The sequence below is a fragment of the Ornithorhynchus anatinus genome, chromosome 3 (assembly GCF_004115215.2).
Source record: "Ornithorhynchus anatinus isolate Pmale09 chromosome 3, mOrnAna1.pri.v4, whole genome shotgun sequence".
Taxonomy (NCBI): domain Eukaryota; kingdom Metazoa; phylum Chordata; class Mammalia; order Monotremata; family Ornithorhynchidae; genus Ornithorhynchus; species Ornithorhynchus anatinus.
In genome coordinates, this window is record NC_041730.1 from 134,561,332 (window position 1) to 134,579,483 (window position 18,152).

The following is an 18,152-nucleotide window of genomic DNA, read 5'->3' on the forward strand; positions in this document are numbered from 1 at the left end:
GATTGTCCCCGAGTCACACAGCAGAGTAGTGGCAGAGCTGAGATTAGAACTCAGGCATTTGCACTCCAGATAAAGAAAAACAAGGAGTGTCACCTGATCTCAGCCCTCGATAACATCTTTCTTGAGGTCTGGTTCTACAGCCTTTGTTTCCAATGCTCAGAACACATTTCACATCCCAGCCCTGAACTGAAAAGGACCAGCTGACATTTTAAATTCAATTACCTTTTCCAGTGTGTAAAATAATGCAAACATAATCTGAGAGGGAAGCCAGTTAGATGTTGCCTCTCCTTTTCAGGAAGAAATGCTGTCTGTCATTGGCTTTCCCTCACAAGTGTTAAGGACTTATGCGCTTTATTAAAAATAATTCACAATCAAGTGAGTAGCTGACAGGTTACAAAGAAGTAAATTCACGCTTGAAGAGGAGGAAATCAACTACTGCTGCAGTCACAAGTATGGAAAGATGGTCTCATTTATAAAGCAGGGGACCTACTTCATTCTATCATTTTGTGGTCCTTCTGGCTTCAGTGTTCAACTAATGTCAGATTTCTTGCCAACACAGGCGCTGTTTGGATAATAAATTAGATAATAAGATTTAAAAAAATCCCTACCTCTCCAAATCTCACAAATCACTCCAAATAGCCCACGCAACAGTCATTACAATTGCAGCTTTTAAATCCTTAAAATGTACCCTGCCTTTGAAAGGTGGGTGAAGCCTGATTTTCCAAAATAGCAGATTATTGAATGCCTTAAATTACCCGCTTGAACGAGGCTATCGAAACGATTCAGTAGCCTGCGTTTACGACTTTAATTGGCAGCCCTTGCTATTGTTTATGAATTCTTTTTACATCCTTTTCCTAATCTTGCAGCATGAAACGGTGGCTGCAATAATGTGCAAAGAAAGTCCCTTTCTGGGATGGGTTTCTTCTCCACGGAAGTTTACGAAACACATAGAGCGATCCCACTCTTCCCCTTCCTTCCTCCTCCCCCTGAAAACCAGCACACAAATTTAGGGTCTTGGCAAGTTGACCTTCTCCTTGACCTAAGCCAACCGGCCTGCCTCTCTGGGTCAGACGGCAGGCATTTGATCACCGTGGTGTTATGCCCCTCTTGGCTTCAGGGCCAGGGCTAACATTGGGAAGCCAAATTCATCACTGGGGTGTGCAGTGGTCAGGGCTGTCAGGCCTGACCTGACCTGATCACTCCTTGACCAACAGGGATATGAATTTTACAGTGTGTGCTCCCTTCTGTCAGACCAAACAGGAGATTAAATGGTGGAGGTTTCTCTATGACCTCTTCTCAAGTTTTGCTTCCTATAATTAATGATATGTAATGATCTATAACTATGGGGTTTGCTCAAGGTTTACTGCAGACCAAGAACTGTACTAAATGCTGTACTAAAGCTCACTGTGGGCGGAGAATGTGACTGTTTACTATTGTACTTTTCCAAGCGCTTAGTACAGTGCTCTGCTCACTGTAAGCGCTCAATAAATACAATTGAATGACCAAAGGTCAGACACTGGTCTGTCATTCATTCATTCATTCAATCATATTTATTAAGCACTTACTGTGTGCAAAGCACTGTACTTAGTGCTTGGGAAAGTACAATATACAACAATAAACAGTGACATTCTCTTCCCACAATGAGCTCACAGTCTAGAGGGGGAGACAGACATCAATACAAATAAATAAAATTACAGATCTATACCCCATAGGGCTCACAGTCTAAGGTTGAGAAGCAGGGTGGCCTAGTGGAATGAGAGCAGGCCTTGCCGTCAAAAGGACCTGGGTTCTAATCCTCCACCTGGCAACTGCTTGCTGTGTGACCTTAAACAAGTCACTTAACTTTTCTGTGCCTCAGTTCCCTCATCTGTAAAATAGGGATTAAAATGGTAAGCCCCAGGTGGGACATGGACTGTGTCCAACCCAATTTGCTTGCATCCACCTCAGTGCTTAGTATAGTGCCTGGCACATAAGAAGTGCTTGACAAATACCACAATTATCATTCATTATTATTATTGAAAATGTCACTTACTACAATGTCTGGCACAGAGTAAGCGCTTAACAAGCACCATAAAAAAAAGAGGAAGGACAGGTATTTAGTCTGCTTATTCAGATGAGGAAACTGAGGTCCAGCAAAGCTAAGTGACTTGCCCATGGTGACAGAGCTGACCAGTGACAGAGCTGGGACTAGAACCCAGGTCCTCTGACTCCCAGACCCATTCTTTTTCCACTATGCCACACACAGACACACACACACATACACATAAACACACACTTGTGCTTCCTATTGGAAGAAGACACCATGGGTGGTGAAGTTCTTCATCTGAACGAGTGCGTGGTGGAAAAGGCTAATGTGGAACACACCGTTCTAGAGATACTGTGCTCACAGAAAGGCTGCCTTGTCTCATATAGCTTGTACATCTTCCATCACTCTGACAGGAGGAGGTGCTTGTTAACTGAGACAGTGGCAAAAATGGAAGAAACCTGTATTTCAGAAATGACTCTAATTCAAGAAGTGTAGCTTCAAAACGCATCTGAAAAATTTGGGCAGAAAGGCTTAAAAAAATAGAGCAATTTTGAATTGGGTACATATATCCATACGTGCTAAGAGAAAAGATATGTAAGGATGGCCAGATCTCTCCCTTTAGACAATGAATTTAAAATGTCAAATCATCTTTTTCAGTACAGTGCAGTACTAGGAAATGTGTCCTGAGACTTTAAAATGAGATCTAAAGAAAGCTGGAAATCCTTACATATAGCTCTCCAAGTGCTCTACCCCAGACTAAACCCCCCCTTTTCCTCAGCTCTCTCTTCCCTCCTCGTCACCCTGACTTGCTCCCTTTGCTCTACTCCCGCAGCCCTCCACCCCACAGCACTTGTATATATATGTATATATCTAAAATTCTACTGATGCCTGTTTACTTGTTTTGCTGTGTATATATCTATAATTCTATTTATTCATATTGATGCCTGGATGCTTGTTTTTGATATCTGTCTCCCCCCTTCTAGACTGTAAGCCCAGTGTGGGCAGGGGTTGTCTCTCTTTACGGCTGAACTGAACTTTCCAAGCGATTAGTACAGCGCTCTGCACACAGTAAGCGCTCAATAAATACGATTGAATGAATACAGCATTTATGTACAAATCTCTATCATCAGTTGCCTCAACCATCTGTAATGTATTTTGATATGTGTCTTCCCCACTAGATTGTCAGCTCCTTGAGGGCAGGGAAGGAGCGTGGCTTAGTGGAAAGAGCAAGGGCTTGGGAGTCAGAGGACTAGGGTTCTAATCCCACCTCTGGTCACTTGTCTATGTGGCCTTGGGCAAGTCATTTAACTTCTCTGTGCCTCAGTTATCCTATCTTTAAAATGGGGATTATGAGCGTGAGCCCCGCTTTTAATAATAATAATAATAATTATAATAATAATAATAATGTTGGTATTTGTTAAGCGCTTACTATGTGCAGAGCACTGTTCTAAGCGCTGGGGGAGACACAGGGGAATCAGGTTGTCCCACGTGGGGCTCACAGTCTTCATCCCCATTTTACAGATGAGGGAACTGAGGCACAGAGAAGTTAAGTGACTCGCCCACAGTCACACAGCTGACAAGTGGCAGAGCTGGGATTCGAACTCATGAGCCCTGACTCCAAAGCCCGTGCTCTTTCCACTGCGCCACGCTGCTTCCCTTTTAATGATGACCCTGTATCTACCCCAGCGCTTAAAACAGTGCTCAGTGCTTAGAACAGTGCTAGGCACACAGTAAGCGCTTAACAAATACCAACATTATTTTATTATTATTCTCCCAGAGAGTAAGCATTCAATAAATACCACTGACTGACTCAAGAATGTAAGCTCCCTGTGGGCAGAGCCTACCAACTCTGTTATATTATATCCTCCCAAACACTTCAGTGTAGTGCTCTGCACATAGTAAGCATTCGATAAATATCACTGATTGATTGATTGATTCCATAAAGAGTGAAATATTCTCAGACTACTGAGAACAGTTAAAAATGCCGTTATTGAAGAAAAACAATTCTGTTCACTCTCATTATAAGGAATGTCTGTTAATGAAACTTCACTGGGGGAAAAAAAAATCACTGGTCCTGAGATTGATACAAGGCAAGCTGCGGCAGTGACCCCGTTGAGATTAATGTGCACAAGCCCCGCTACCCTCGAAAGGTAATAATTCAATTTCTAATGCTGCTAGATAACTTGAGATTCACATCTGAGCTGCCATGAAGAAGCTAATTCTAATAAAAGGGGTTGCTGCTTTGCAGAAGGAGCTTGTTCAGTGCTTCTGGTCACATGCCTTCAGATTAATAGGCTTGGCAGCAAGGGGATTTGACTGGCGAAGTCTTTTTGTGGTGATGCTGGCACGGGAGGGGACTGAAAAGTGGAAGTCAGTCAATCGTATTTACTGAGCGCTTACTATGTGTAGATTACCATACTAAGTGCCTGGGAGAGTACAATAGAACAATAAACAGACACGCTCCCTCCCCACAACGAGCTTACAGTCTAGAGAGGGAGACAGGAATTAATATTAATAAAATGATATGTACACAAGTGCTGTGGGGCTGGGAGGGAGGATGAATAAAGGGAACAAGTCAGGGTGACGCAGAAGGGAGGAGGAGAAGAGGAAAGGAGGGCTTAGCCAGGGAAGGCTTCTTGGAGGAGATGTGACTCCAAAAAGGTTTTGAAGGGGGGGAGAATCATTGTCTGCTCCCCATCACCTTGCCACCTCCTACCTCACCTCCCTTCTCTTCTTCTACAGCCCAGCCCACACACTGCGCTCCTCTCCCGCTATCCTTTTCACTGTGCCTCATTCCTGCCCGTCCCGCCGCCGACCCGTGGCCCACGTCCTACCTCTGACCTGGAATGCCCTCCCTCCTCACATCTGCCAAATTAACTCTCTTCCCCTTTTCAAAGCCCTACTGAGAGCTCACCTCCTCCAGAAGGCCTTCCCAGACTGAGCCCTCCCTTTCCCTCTATTTCTCCTCCCCTCTCCATTGCCACAACTCCCTCCCTCTGCTCTACCCCATTGGTTTCCCCACAGCACTTGTATACATTTGTACCTATTTATTGCTCTATTTTATTAATGATGTGCATTTATCTACGGTTCTACTTATCTATTTTGATGGTATTGATGCCTGTCTACCTGTTTTGTTTTGTTGTCTGTCTATCCCTTCTAGACTGTGAGTCAGTTGTTGGGTAGGGATTATCTCTGTTTAGGAACTGTACTTTCCAAATGCTTAATACAGTGCTCGCACACAGTGCTCAATAAATATGACTGAATGAATATGAAGAGGGAGAGGGTTCCAGGCCAGAGGCAGGACGTGGGAAAGAGGTTGACAGCCAGATAGTCAAGATTGGCAGGTTGTAACTGAATGTCATAATTATAATTTATGTTTTCACTTGGATTCAGAGATCTAGTGATCAATTAGAGTGTTGAGACACAATAGGTTGATGACAAAGAAAATGACAAAGATGATGAAAGGAGCGATTTTCTTTTAGTTATTCTCACTCTTTCCTTCTTGGACTCACGGTTGACTAATCCAGCCAATCCTTAAATTATTTTTCCAATTGAAATGCTCATCTATTGGGGCGCCTTCTTCGGCTCATCCGAAAAACATCTTTAGACCATTCTCCCAACTTCATGAAGAAACCCTTTGTGTGCATGGAACAAACCCATCTACTATCTATACACTGAGCAGCGAAGCATACCAATAAGCTTAAAGTAGAAGTAGCTCTTTTTACTTTACAGATGGTATCCAACCTGATGTTCTTATTACCACACTTAGCGCTTAGCACAGGGCTTGACATTTAGGGCACACTATGCACTATGAAAGTAGAATCGTTAGATAGTATTTATTTATATTAATGTCTGTCCCCTCCTCTAAATGGTAAGCTTGTGGCGGGTAGGGAATGTGTCAGTTTATTTTTGTATTGTACTCTTCCAAGCACTTAGTACAGTGCTCTGCACACATTAAGCACTCAATAAATATGACTGACTGACTGAATGGAATTCCAAAGCCAACTTGATTGAGGCAGACTGGACTAATCACCCTGATTTCTCCAGCAATTTACAACTTTCCTGAAGATTTAAAAGGCAGGATGGACACCCAGTAGTAATCGTACTAGAGGGGAAGGGCAAAGCAAGCAAGTAGATAAAGCTTAAGATGAAAACATATATTCAAAATTTCTTGCTTAAGGGAAAAACAATTTTTCATCAGTGGAGATTCCTGATTAGGAAACCACATCTCTTTAAGAGGTCTAGCCCAATTAATCAATAAATCAGTGGGGTTTATTGAGTTCACAGCACTGTACTATGTACTTGGGAGCATACAATACAGGTGGTAGATGCAATTCCTGCCCCCAAGGAGCTTATTAATGAGAAGCAATGTTGTCTAATAGAAAGAGCATGGGCCCGGGAGTCAGAAGTTCATGGGTTCTAATCCTGTCTCCACCATTTGCCTGTTAGGTAAGTCACTTCACTTCTCTGGACCTTAATGATCTCATCTACAAAATGGAGATGATCCTTCCCCTTAAACTGCAAGCCCCATGTGAGTCAGGGACTGTGTCTGATCTGATGATCTTATTCATTTATTCATTCAATCGAATTTACTGAGCACTTACTGTGTGCAGAGCACTGTACTAAGCGCTTGGGAGAGTACAATACAGCAATAAACAGTCACATTCCCTGCTGACAGTGGACGTAGGTTCTACAGTGGGGGAGACAGACCAGTAAAGTAAATGACAGATCTGTACATAAGGGCTATGGGGTGGGGAGTGGGGGAGAGCAAAGGGAGCAAGTCAGGGTGACACAGAAGGGGGTGGGAGATGAGGAAAATTGGGGCTTAGACAGGGAAGGTCTTTTGAGGAGATGTGCCTTCAGTAAGGTTTTGAAGGGGAGAGTAAATGTCTGTTGGATATGAGGAGGGACGGCTTTCCAAGCCGAGGCCAACATATGGGCAAGGGGTCAGAGAGTGGCTAGTATCTTGTGCTACTCCCAGTACTCAGTATAGTGCTTGCCACAAAATAAGTGCTTAACAAGTAGGATGTTTAATTTCTTTTCTTGCAGTGACATCCCCACCCCGATACACTTTTTCTTATGGTATTTGTTAAGTGCTTACTATATGCCAAGCACTGTTCTATGCGCTGAGGTAGATACAAGGCAATCGGGTTGTCCCACATGGGGCTCACAGTCATTAATCCCTATTTTACAGATGAGGGACCTGAGGCCTGGAGAAGTGAAGTGACTTGTCCAAGATCACACAGTAGACATGTGGGGGAGGTGGGATTAGAACCCACGACCTTCTGAGTCCCAGGCCCAGGCTATTTCCACTAAGCCACATTGCTTTCCATAAGTGTGGTGGGATTGGGGGAGGGGTGAAGATCAAACTGGAGCACTTGCTGGCGTGCTGGTTACTGATCTTGAGTCCTGGGCTAGTTCTCACTCTGATGACAAATTACCAGTCGCTGAATTGCTAAAATTTCTTTTGCTGTTGAGAGGATTGGTCTACAGCGATGCAAAGACAAGTGTCTGAAACCCACCTGTCTCTTTAATTCTGGCCGGAAAAGAGAATCCTGACATGGATTTTAAAGTCATCTTTTGGCAGCGTGGCAGATCTGTTTTCACTTTGTCCCTGTCACAGGGAGGGCTCTTCCCAACCTCTCGGAGCCCTTTTCTGACAGTGACATGTCCATTAAGCACTGTTCTTCACTTTGCTCCCTGACTTCTTTTCCATTTCTGCCTATCAAATCCAAGACAGAGGATGAGGAAATGGGTGGGATCATACACTTGCAAAATGAGAGGATTGAGAAGTCGTTTGAAGGGTCTGGTGGAATCATCACTGAGGTTTACTCTTTCTGCCACTGTGGCGCTTTGGGAAAATAGCCTACTATCTGCTTCTTGTTGCTAGTGTTTTTCTGCAGGAGTTAATAATGAAGGAATGTGTTAAGGACTTATTATGTGCCAAGCACTGTGCTAAGTGCCGGGGTAGATTCACATCGGTGCCAAGTTTAATAGGGATGATGTGTTCTTTTATCCCCATTTAACAGATGAAGAAACTGAGGCACAGAGTATGTTGAAATTTTTACCTCATCACATATTGTAGCTCATTGTGGACAGGAATGTGTCTGTTGTTACAGTGTACTCTCCCAAGTGCTTAGTACAGTGCTTTGCACACAGTTAGTGCTCAATAAATTTGACTGAATGAATATTGGGTTGAAAGCCCTAGATCTGCCTCTGCTACTTGTTGTTGTACAGTTCCTTCCCAAGCTCTTAATACATTACTCTGCACATAGTAAGCACTCAATAAATAAGACTGAATGAATGAAGGAAAAATTTATCTTCGCTTTTAGATCACAAGCGCCTTGAAGGCACGGAATGTGTCACGTCTTTATTCTATTCTTCCCAAGAGCCTCATAATAATTACTGTATTTGTCATGCACTTACTATGTGCCAGGTACTGTTCTAAGTGCTGGGGTAGATACAAAGTAATCAGGTTGTCCCACGTGGGGCTCACAGTCTTAATTCCCATTTTACAGATGAAGTCACTGAGGCACAGAGAAGTAAAGTGGCTTGTCCAAGATCATAAAGCAGACGAGTGGCAGAGCCGGGATTAGAACCTAGGTCCTCTGAATCCCAAGCCCATGCTTTTCCCACTGAGCCATACTGCTTCTCATACAGTCACTACACTTAGGGAGCACTCATTCATTCATTCAATCGTATTTATTAAGCGCTTACCGTATGCAGAGCACTGGTCTACGCACTGGGGAAAGTAAAATATAACAATAAAGAGTGGCAATCCCTGCCCACAATGAGCTCAGTGCTACTATAAAACAATAACAACAACTACTGCTACTATCAGAAGCACTTAGATAAGCAGCATGGCTCAGTGGAAAGAGCCTGGGCTTGGGAGTCGGAGGTCATGGGTTCAAATCCTGGCTCAGCCACTTGTCAGCTGTGTGACTTTGGGCAAGTCACTTAACTTCTCAGTGCCTCAGTTACCTCATCTGTAAAATGGGGGTGAAGACTGTGAGACCCATGTGGGACAACCTGATCATCTTGTGTCCTCTCCAGCGCTTAGAACAGTGCTTTGCATATAGTAAGTGCTTAACAAATACCATCATTATTATTATTGCTATTACTAGGGCAGGACTGTATGTAACAACTTATAATCATAGTAGTAGGTGCAACGTAGTTTACTGAGGAATTAGGTGCACAAAAAATGATTCCTGTCACAAAGAGCTTCCATTCTAACAGAAGCAGCGAGGCTTCTTGGAAAGAGCACAGGCCTGGGAGTCAGAGGACCTGGGTTCCCCACTTGTCTGCTGTGTGACCTTGGGCAAGTCATTTCACTTCTCTTCACCTCAGTTACCTCATCTGTAAAATGGGGATTAAGTCAGCGAGCCTCTTCTTCACCTCTACAATATCGCCAAGATCCGCCCTTTCCTCTCCACCCAAACGGCTACCTTACTATTACGGGCTCTCGTTATATCCCAGCTAGACTACTGTGTCAGCCTTCTCTCTGACCTCCCTTCCTCCTCTCTCACCCCGCTCCGGTCTATTCTTCACTCCGCTGCCCGGCTCATCTTCCTGCAGAAACGATCTGGGCATGTCACTCCCTTTCTTAAACAACTCCAGTGGTTGCCTATCGACCTCCGCTCCAAACAAAAACTCCTCACTCTAGGCTTCGAGGCTCTCCATCACCTTGCCCCTTCCTACCTCTCCTCCCTTCTCTCTTTCTACCGCCCACCCCGCACGCTCCGCTCCTCCGCCGCCCACCTCCTCGCCGTCCCTCGGTCTCGCCTATCCCGCCGTCGACCCCTGGGTCACGTCCTCCCGCGGTCCTGGAACGCCCTCCCTCCTCACCTCCGCCAAACTGATTCTCTTTCCCTCTTCAAAACCTTACTTAAAAATCAACTCCTCCAAGAGGCGTTCCCAGACTGAGCTCCTCTTCCCCCTCTACTCCCTCTGCCATCCCCCCTTTACCTCTCTGCAGCTAAAGCCTCATCTTCCCCTTTTCCCTCTGCTCCTCCACCTCTCCCTTCCCATCCCCACGGCACTGTACTCGTCCGCTCAACTGTATATATTTTCATTACCCTATTTATTTTGTTAATGAATTGTACATCGCCTTGATTCTATTTAGTTGCCATTGTTTTTACGAGATGTTCTTCCCCTTGACGCTGTTTAGTGCCATTGTTCTCGTCTGTCCGTCTCCCCCGATTAGACTGTAAGCCCGTCAAACGGCAGGGACTGTCTCTATCTGTTGCCGACTTGTTCATCCCAAGCGCTTAGTACAGTGCTCTGCACATAGTAAGCGTTCAATAAATACTATTGAATGAATGAATGAACATGGACTGCGTTCAACCTGATTATCTTGTATCTACTCCAGCGCTTAGTCCAGTGCCTGGCACATAGTAAGCGCTTAACCATTGAAACAGAACACAAAAAAAAAAACAGGGGAGAGACATAAGAACATTTACAATTAGAGTTAATAAGAATAACTAAATATACAATTGAATATATAAACCTGCCCAAGTGTTAAGGATGGGGACAATTTAAAACATAAGTACTGGAGGTGGTTTGTCATGTTTCTACAACTTGGGGAGTTTAGGAATTAATTGGGGAAGATCTGTTGGAAAAGGCAGGATTTAAAGAGGGTTTCTCTCTATTCCCTAAGTTTCTGGTTCACTATAGGAGGGAGCACAGTACAGAATCTTGATTATGACTGGGATGGTTGACCGTTCATTTTACAAGAGCTTTGCTCTCAGGAGAAGCTGTGCACTAAAAGCAAGATGACTGCCAAGGAATTAACAGCTCTTAATTATGGTATTTGTTAAGTGCTTACTATGTTCCAGGCACTGTACTTACAGGGTAGATACAAGGTTATCAAGGTTGAACAAAGTCCCTTTCCCACGTGCAGCTCACAGTCTTAATCCCCATTTTAAAGATGAGCTAACAGAGCCACAGAAAAGTGAAATGACTTGCCCAAGATCACACAGCAGACAAGTGGCAGAGGCAGAATTAGAAACCAAGTCCTTCTGATTCCCAGGCCCGTGCTCTATCCGCTGTACCATGCTGCTTGAAAGGAGCCTAACAACAGATCAGTTAACAGAAATGTGTGTCCTGCACTGGTTGATCCTGGGCTCCAGTAGGATTTCATATTAGTCATATCCCCATAATGCATCTTTCAGACCTTAATAAACATTTCTGGATTTCTAAGCATATTTAGCCGATAGCGGATTCAGTCAATTGCTGTCGGTAGTACTTATTGAGCACCTACTGAATGCAAAGCTCAGTACTAAATGCTTCGGAGTATACAATAGAACTTTTAGACCCGAAGAATTAATGGACATGATCTGTGCCCTGAAGGAGTCAAGGGAATGTCACTTTTAATCCTGACTCTGCTATTTGCTTGCTGTGTGACCTTGGATGAGTAAATTAATTTCTCTATACTCAGTTTTCTCATTAGTAAAATGGGGATCTAATGCCTGTTCTGCCTCCCTCTTAAACTCTGAGCCCCTCGTGGGACAAGAACTCTATCCATTCTGCCTATCTTGTATTTAATAATAAGCATAATAATGGCATTTGTTAATTGCTTACTATGTGCAAAGAACTGTTCTAAGAGCTGAGGTAGATACAAGGTAATCAGGTTGCCCCAAATATGGCTCACAGACTCAATCCCCATTTTACAGATGAGGGAACTGAGGCATAGAGAAGTGAAGTGACTTACCCAAAGTCACACAGCTGATAAATGGAGGACCCAGGATTAGAACCCACGACCTCTGACTTCCAAGCCCGGGTTCTTTCCACTAAGCCACGCTGCTTCCCCAGAGCTCAGTACAATGCTTGACACCGAATAAGCAATTAGCGAATACCACAAATATTAATTATTATTATGATTATTGGAGTCCATGAAATATAAAGATATGAACACAAGCACTTAGTACAGCACTCTGCACACAGAAACTGCTCAATAATTTGACTGATTGATTGATTGATTGAACACAGATGCAATGGGGTTGGCTGCAAGTGTCCAAGAGTTTAGGTGATGTGAAAGTGCTGAAGAGCAGTAGGATGGGGAAAAGGGTTAGGGAAACAGCATGCCCTAGTGAACAGAGCAGAGGGCAGTGAGTCAGAGGACCTGGGTTCTTATCCCGGCTCTGCCACTTGTCTGCTGTATGAACTTGAGCAAGTCGCTTCACTTCTCTGTGCCACAGTCACTTCAGCTGTAAAAATGGGGATTAAGACTCTGAGCCCCATGTGAGACAACCTGATTACCCTGTATCTACCCCAGTGCTTAGTACACTGCCTGGCACATACTAGGCGCTTAACAAATACCATAAAAAGTATGGGAAGATGAGATATCAATCAGGGAAGGCCCCCTTGAGGAGATGTGATTTTAGAAGGGATTTAAAGATGGGAATAGCAATGGTTTGTTTGATGTGAAAGGGGAGGGAATGCCAGGCAAAAGGGAGGGTCAAATTCTTTCTCTCAGTCCTCAGCTTGGGGTCTTGGGCCTTTTGCCAACAGAGTTCTGGGCCACTCCCTTTCTCTGTTAAGTTTTCTTGATACTAGATGTTCTATGCTGTCTGGAGTGTATAACATGAGGTACTAAAACCACTACCTGGTACAGGCTGCCGGAATGGAAGGAGTTAATCCCCTTCTCACAACAGTGGAGCCAACAAATATTTCAAGAATCTGTGAATGCAGCATCAAACGTTTGGAAAAAAGTTTGATTTTCAGAGTCAACTTTAAACCCATCATGTAAGAACTGGTTTCAATTTTAGTTAAATGAAAGATGTGATTCAAACAGAATATCATATCTGATAGAGCTCTATTTACAGTAGACCGGAAATAAATACGGAAAATAGTTAAAATGAAGGTGACTTTCAATTAAGTTACTCTTTAGGGATTAATCTAAGGGATAGTATCATGTTAAAACATGCATCCTTTATGAAGTTGGGTACAGGTGACTGCTTCTTCAGGTCTGGGTTTTTCTAATGCTCTTGTGAACTTTGTTGCAGTCACTGGATTGCAGCAAGGAGAGCACTGGCAGTCAGTCATTCAGTCAGAGGTATTTATTGAGTGCTTACTGTGTGCAGAGCACTGTACTAAGTGCTTCAGAGAGTATAATACAACAGTAAACAGACACATTCCCTGTCCAGAAGTAGCTGGCAGTCTAGAGTTTCGCAGCCAGTCGGTTAAAGAGCAATTTCTCTTGCTCCCACTCCCACATTCACTCCACTGTTTATCTGCTGTGTGACCTTGGGCAAGTCACTTAATTTCTCTGTGCCTCGGTTACCTCATCTGTAAAATGGGAGTTAAGACTGAGACCCATGTGAGAAAGCCTGATTACTTTGTATCTACCCCATGCTCAGAACAGTTCTTGGCAAATACTATTATTATTATTATTATCATTATCCACTCCTGCTCTCAGCACAGCTCCCGCTCTAACATCCGCTCCAGCTCTCACAGCCACTCTCCTTCCCACAGTCACTCATGCTTCCAGAGCCCTTCTGCTTCCATTCGTTCATTCATTCATTCAATTGCATTTATTGAGTGCCTGCTGTGTGCACAGCACTGTACTAAGCGCTTGTGAGCGTTCAATCTAACAAGAAACAGACACATTCCCTGTCCACAAACGAGCTTAGCATCTCAAGGGGAGACAGACATTAATATGAATAAAGAAAATTACAGATATGTACATAAATGCTGTGGGCCTGGGAGGAGGGATAAATAAAGGGAGCAAGTCAGAGTGACACAGAAGGGAGTGGGAGAAGAGGAAAAAGGGGTTTCGTCAGGGAAGGCCTGTTGGAGGAGATATACATTCAAATAAGGCTCTGAAGAGGAGAGAGTTATCTTCTGTTGGATTTGAGGAGGGAGGACGTTCCAGGCCAGAGGCAAGACGTGGACGAAAGGTTGGTGGTGAGACAGACGAGAACAAGCACAATGAAAATGCTGGCTAAAGAGGAGCCAAGTGTGTGGGCTGAGTTGTAGAAGGAGAGTAGGGAGGTGAAGTAGGAGGGGGAAAAGTGATTGACTACTCTAAAGTCGATGGTAAGGGGTTTCTGGTCATTGCGGAGATGGATGGGCAGCCACTGGAGTTTTTGAGGAGTGGGATGATGTGTCCTGAACACTTTTATAGAAAATTGATCCAGGCAGGAGAGTGAAGTATGGACTGGAATACGGAGAGACAGGAGACTGGGAGGTCAGCAAAGAGGCTGATGCAGTAAACCAGGCAGGGTAGGATGAGTGACTGTATTAACATGGTAGCAGTTGGATGGGGAGGAAAAAGTGCATTAAGCGATGTTGTGAAGGTGGGACTGACAGGACTTAGTGAAGGATTGAATATGTGAGTTGACTGAAAGACAGGAGTGGAGGTAACGTCAAGGTTCTGGTTTTGTGAGACAGGAAGGATGGTGGTGCTGTCTACAATGATGGAGAAGTCACGGGGAGGACAGGGTTTGGGTGGGAAGATAAGGAGTTCAGTTTTGGACACGTTAAGCTTGAGGGTGATGGGAGGACATCCAAGTAGAAACGACTTGAAGGCAAGAGGAAATGCGAGACTGCAGAGAGGGAGAGAGATCAGGGTAGAGATACAGATTTGGGTATCATCCACGTAGAGTTGGGATAATAATGATGGATTTGAAGCCATGGGAGTGAAAGAGTTGTCCAAAGGAGTGGGTGCAGATGGAGAATAGAAGGGGACCCAGAACTGAACCCTGATGGACCCCACAGTTGTCAGTATCAATTTTCTCAGTCCCTCACTCCCACAGCCACTCCAGCTCCCACATCCACTCCGGCTCCCACAGCCACTCCCGTTCCCAGAGCCACTCCGCTCCCATTCTTGCTCCTGGGCCAACTGCTTTCCCACACCCATTCCTGTTCCCGGGCACCCCCAGTCTCCTGGGCACACTGACACCAGTTCCCACAGAGCTTCAGAACAAACACTACCGAGGCTGCTTCTTGCTGTGCTCCCGGCTGAGGCTCAGCCGCTGCTCAGGCCCATCTCTATCTTTCCCATTCCCTGCCCAGCCGGTTTCTTCATGGGACAGAGAAGGGTCCTCGGCTGCTACATCCTCGCGCGAGGGCTTGCTTACCTGGGAGGAAATGAGATGTCCAGTTCATACAATTTGTCTTTAAAGACTGACAGCTCTTTGTCAAATTCTAAAAGCTGCAAGGAAAAAGAGAGAATCAAAATCATTTTCTGCCTTTCAATTGTGTCTCATCTAGTTGGAGAATCAACGAGTTAATGCCACACAGTACTTAGTTTGCAAAATCCTTAGGATGTACACTCTCTTGGTTTTGTTCTATAACACTTGAATTATTCATTCAATTCAATTGCATTTATTGAGCGCTTACTGTGTGCAGAATACTGTACTAAGTGCTTGGAAAGTACAATACAGAAACAAAGAGAGACTATCCCTGCCTTCAACGGGCTAACAATCTAGAGCGGGGAAGACAGACATCAATACATTATGGGCAGAAAAGGTGGACTGCTTCACACATTGTGAAATGGGCAGGTCTGGATTAATAAACCAAAGACAGACGGCTCCATTCTTTGAGGGAAATACACGTATGCTTCTGTTCCCTAAGAATCCCCCACTGAATAAGACCTTTGATTAGCATCCTTTAGGTCATTTAAAAATGCAAAAGAAACTGTTTTGTTTGTCATGGGAAACAAGTCAAGTGACAAGATAGATGCTCGAACAAGACACTTCCTGAAACTCCAAGATTGTATGTGTGTGTGTGGGGGGGTTCTTTGTGTGTTTTGGGGTCACTTCCAGAATAACAAAGCACCTAAATCATGTTCCGAACAGCATTCGGTGCCTCAGTAAAGATACTGAGTGAAAACCAGAGGCTTAAAGGAGACATTCACAAGTTTGCATTAGTTAAGGCTCCTATCAGTACAGTGCATTACACTTTACCAACTTCATATAAGAAACGAGATAACAAACCTTACCTAGCTTTCAAAAAGTTATCCCAATTAGAAGCCAAAGAGCCCTTGCTAAGCAACCACCGTTTCGGTAACCATAAACCGGCTACTTCAGAAACAGAGTGGCATTGCAACTTCTAACCAAGTAACTATTACACGAAATAAATCCCTAATCTTCAGTTGACCGGGCCTCTAAGAACCATTTTGCTCTTCTGACAAATGTGTCATCGCCACAGCAGCCTTTAGAATGGCTGGGTATTATTCATTAATCATGTCCCATCTCACAGCTGTGCTGATATCATTGTATGAATGGCAGGGGTTTCCAACTAAATTAGATTGTGTCCCTCTTTCCTCTCTGCCACCTCATAAATCATTCCTGAAATGTGCAATTAGCAGCTACTTGTACACATTAATTATCTGTGTGGAAAGCTGCTACCTGAACCACCTGCACTGCTTCTGCCTAGTTCCTTCCCCAGGGTCCGCCCACCAATTCTCCTCCCCTCTCTCCCTGCAGCACCCCTGCACCCTTCGGGGGGTGCGATCACCCTCAAGGGCACCTTCTGGGGCACGGGGGTGCAGATTTAAAAACTGGAAGAGCAAAGGAGGAGGAAAACTATTAGAAAATATTATATGAAACGAATGTGGTGATACATTCTTACGATGATAATGATGACGGTATTTGTTAAGCACTTACTGTGTGCCAAACACTGATGATAATAATAATACTAATAACTGTGGTATGTGTTAAGAGCTTACTATGTAATGATGATATTTGTTAAGTGCTTACAATGTGGCCAAGCACTGTTCTAAGCGCTGGAGTAGATATAAGGTAATCAGGTTGTCCCATGTGGGGCTCATAGTCCCACCCCCTCTTCTCTCACTCCCTTCTGTGTTGCCCTGACTTGCTCCCCTTTGGTCTTCCCCCCATTCCAGCCCCACAGGACTTATCTACAAACCTGTCATTATTTTTTTATTTATATTAATGTCGGTCTCCCTCCACTCTAGAATGTAAGCTAGTTGTGGGCAAGGAATGTGTCTCTTTAATGTTGCTTTGTACTCTCCCAAGTCCTTAGTATGGTGCTCTGCACACAGTAAGAGCTCAATAAATACAACTGAATGAAAGAATGAACTGTGGCTGTCCGTCAAGGTTCAGTTCTGCATCTCCATCTATTCTCCATCTACACCCACTCACTCGGAGAACTCAATCGCTCCCATGGCTTCAACTACCGCCTCTATGCAGATGATTCCCGAATCAACATTTCCAGACCTGATCTCTCTCCCTCTCTGTAATTTCACATCGCCTCCTGCCTTCGAGACAGCTCTACTTGAATGTCCTGCCGTCATCTTAAACTTCACACGTCTAAAACCAGAACTCCTTATCTTTCCACCCAAACCCTGTCCTCCACATGACTTTTCCATGACTGTAGACAGCACCACTAACCTTCTTGTCTCACTAGCCTGTATCCTTGGCATTACCCTTGAATGCTCGCTTTCATTCAATCCACATATTCAACCTATTACTACATCCTGTCGGTTCAACCTCCACAACATTGCTAAAATCCACCCTTTCCTCTCCATCCAAACCGCTACCATATTAGTCCAGTCACATCCTATCCCACTTTGATTACTGATTCTGATTAGAGAAGCAGCATGGCTTAGTGGAAAGAGCATGGGCTTGGGGGTCAGAGTTCATGGGTTCTAATCCCGGCTCCACTACTTATCAGCTGGGTGACTTTGGGCAAGTCACTTAACTTCTCTGTGCCTCAGTGACCTCATCTGTAAAATGGGGATGAAGACTGTGAGCCCCACATGGGACAACCTGATCACTTTCCCCTCCCGCCCCCCGTGCTTAGAACAGTGCTTTGCACATAGTAAGCGCTTAACAAATACCATCACTATTATTATTATTATTACTGTATCAGATTCCATGCCGATCTCCCTGACTCCTTTCTCTCTCCACTCCAGTCCACACTTGACTCTGCTGACCAGATCATTTTTCTTCAAAAAAGTTCAGGCCGTGTTTCCCCCCTCCTCAAGAAACTCCAGTGGTTGTCCATCCACCTCTGCACAAATACTCCTTACCATAGCTTTAAAGCACTCAATGACCTTCCCCCTTCCTACCTTACCTCACTACTCTTCTACTACAACCCAGCCTTCACACTTTTCTCCTCTAATGCCAACCTACTCACTGTTCCTCCACCTCACCTATCT

General features: G+C 44.4%; 1 protein-coding gene across 1 annotated transcript in view; it reads right to left on the reverse strand.

Annotated features, from left to right (window-relative positions):
- Positions 1-18,152, reverse strand: part of INPP5A (inositol polyphosphate-5-phosphatase A) — a 524,295-nt gene that overhangs the window by 31,592 nt on the left and 474,551 nt on the right. Inside the window, exon 12 of the mRNA XM_029060884.2 lies at positions 15,106-15,179. Within this exon, the coding sequence (XP_028916717.1) occupies positions 15,106-15,179 (74 nt within the window). The remainder of the gene's footprint in view (positions 1-15,105; positions 15,180-18,152) is intronic.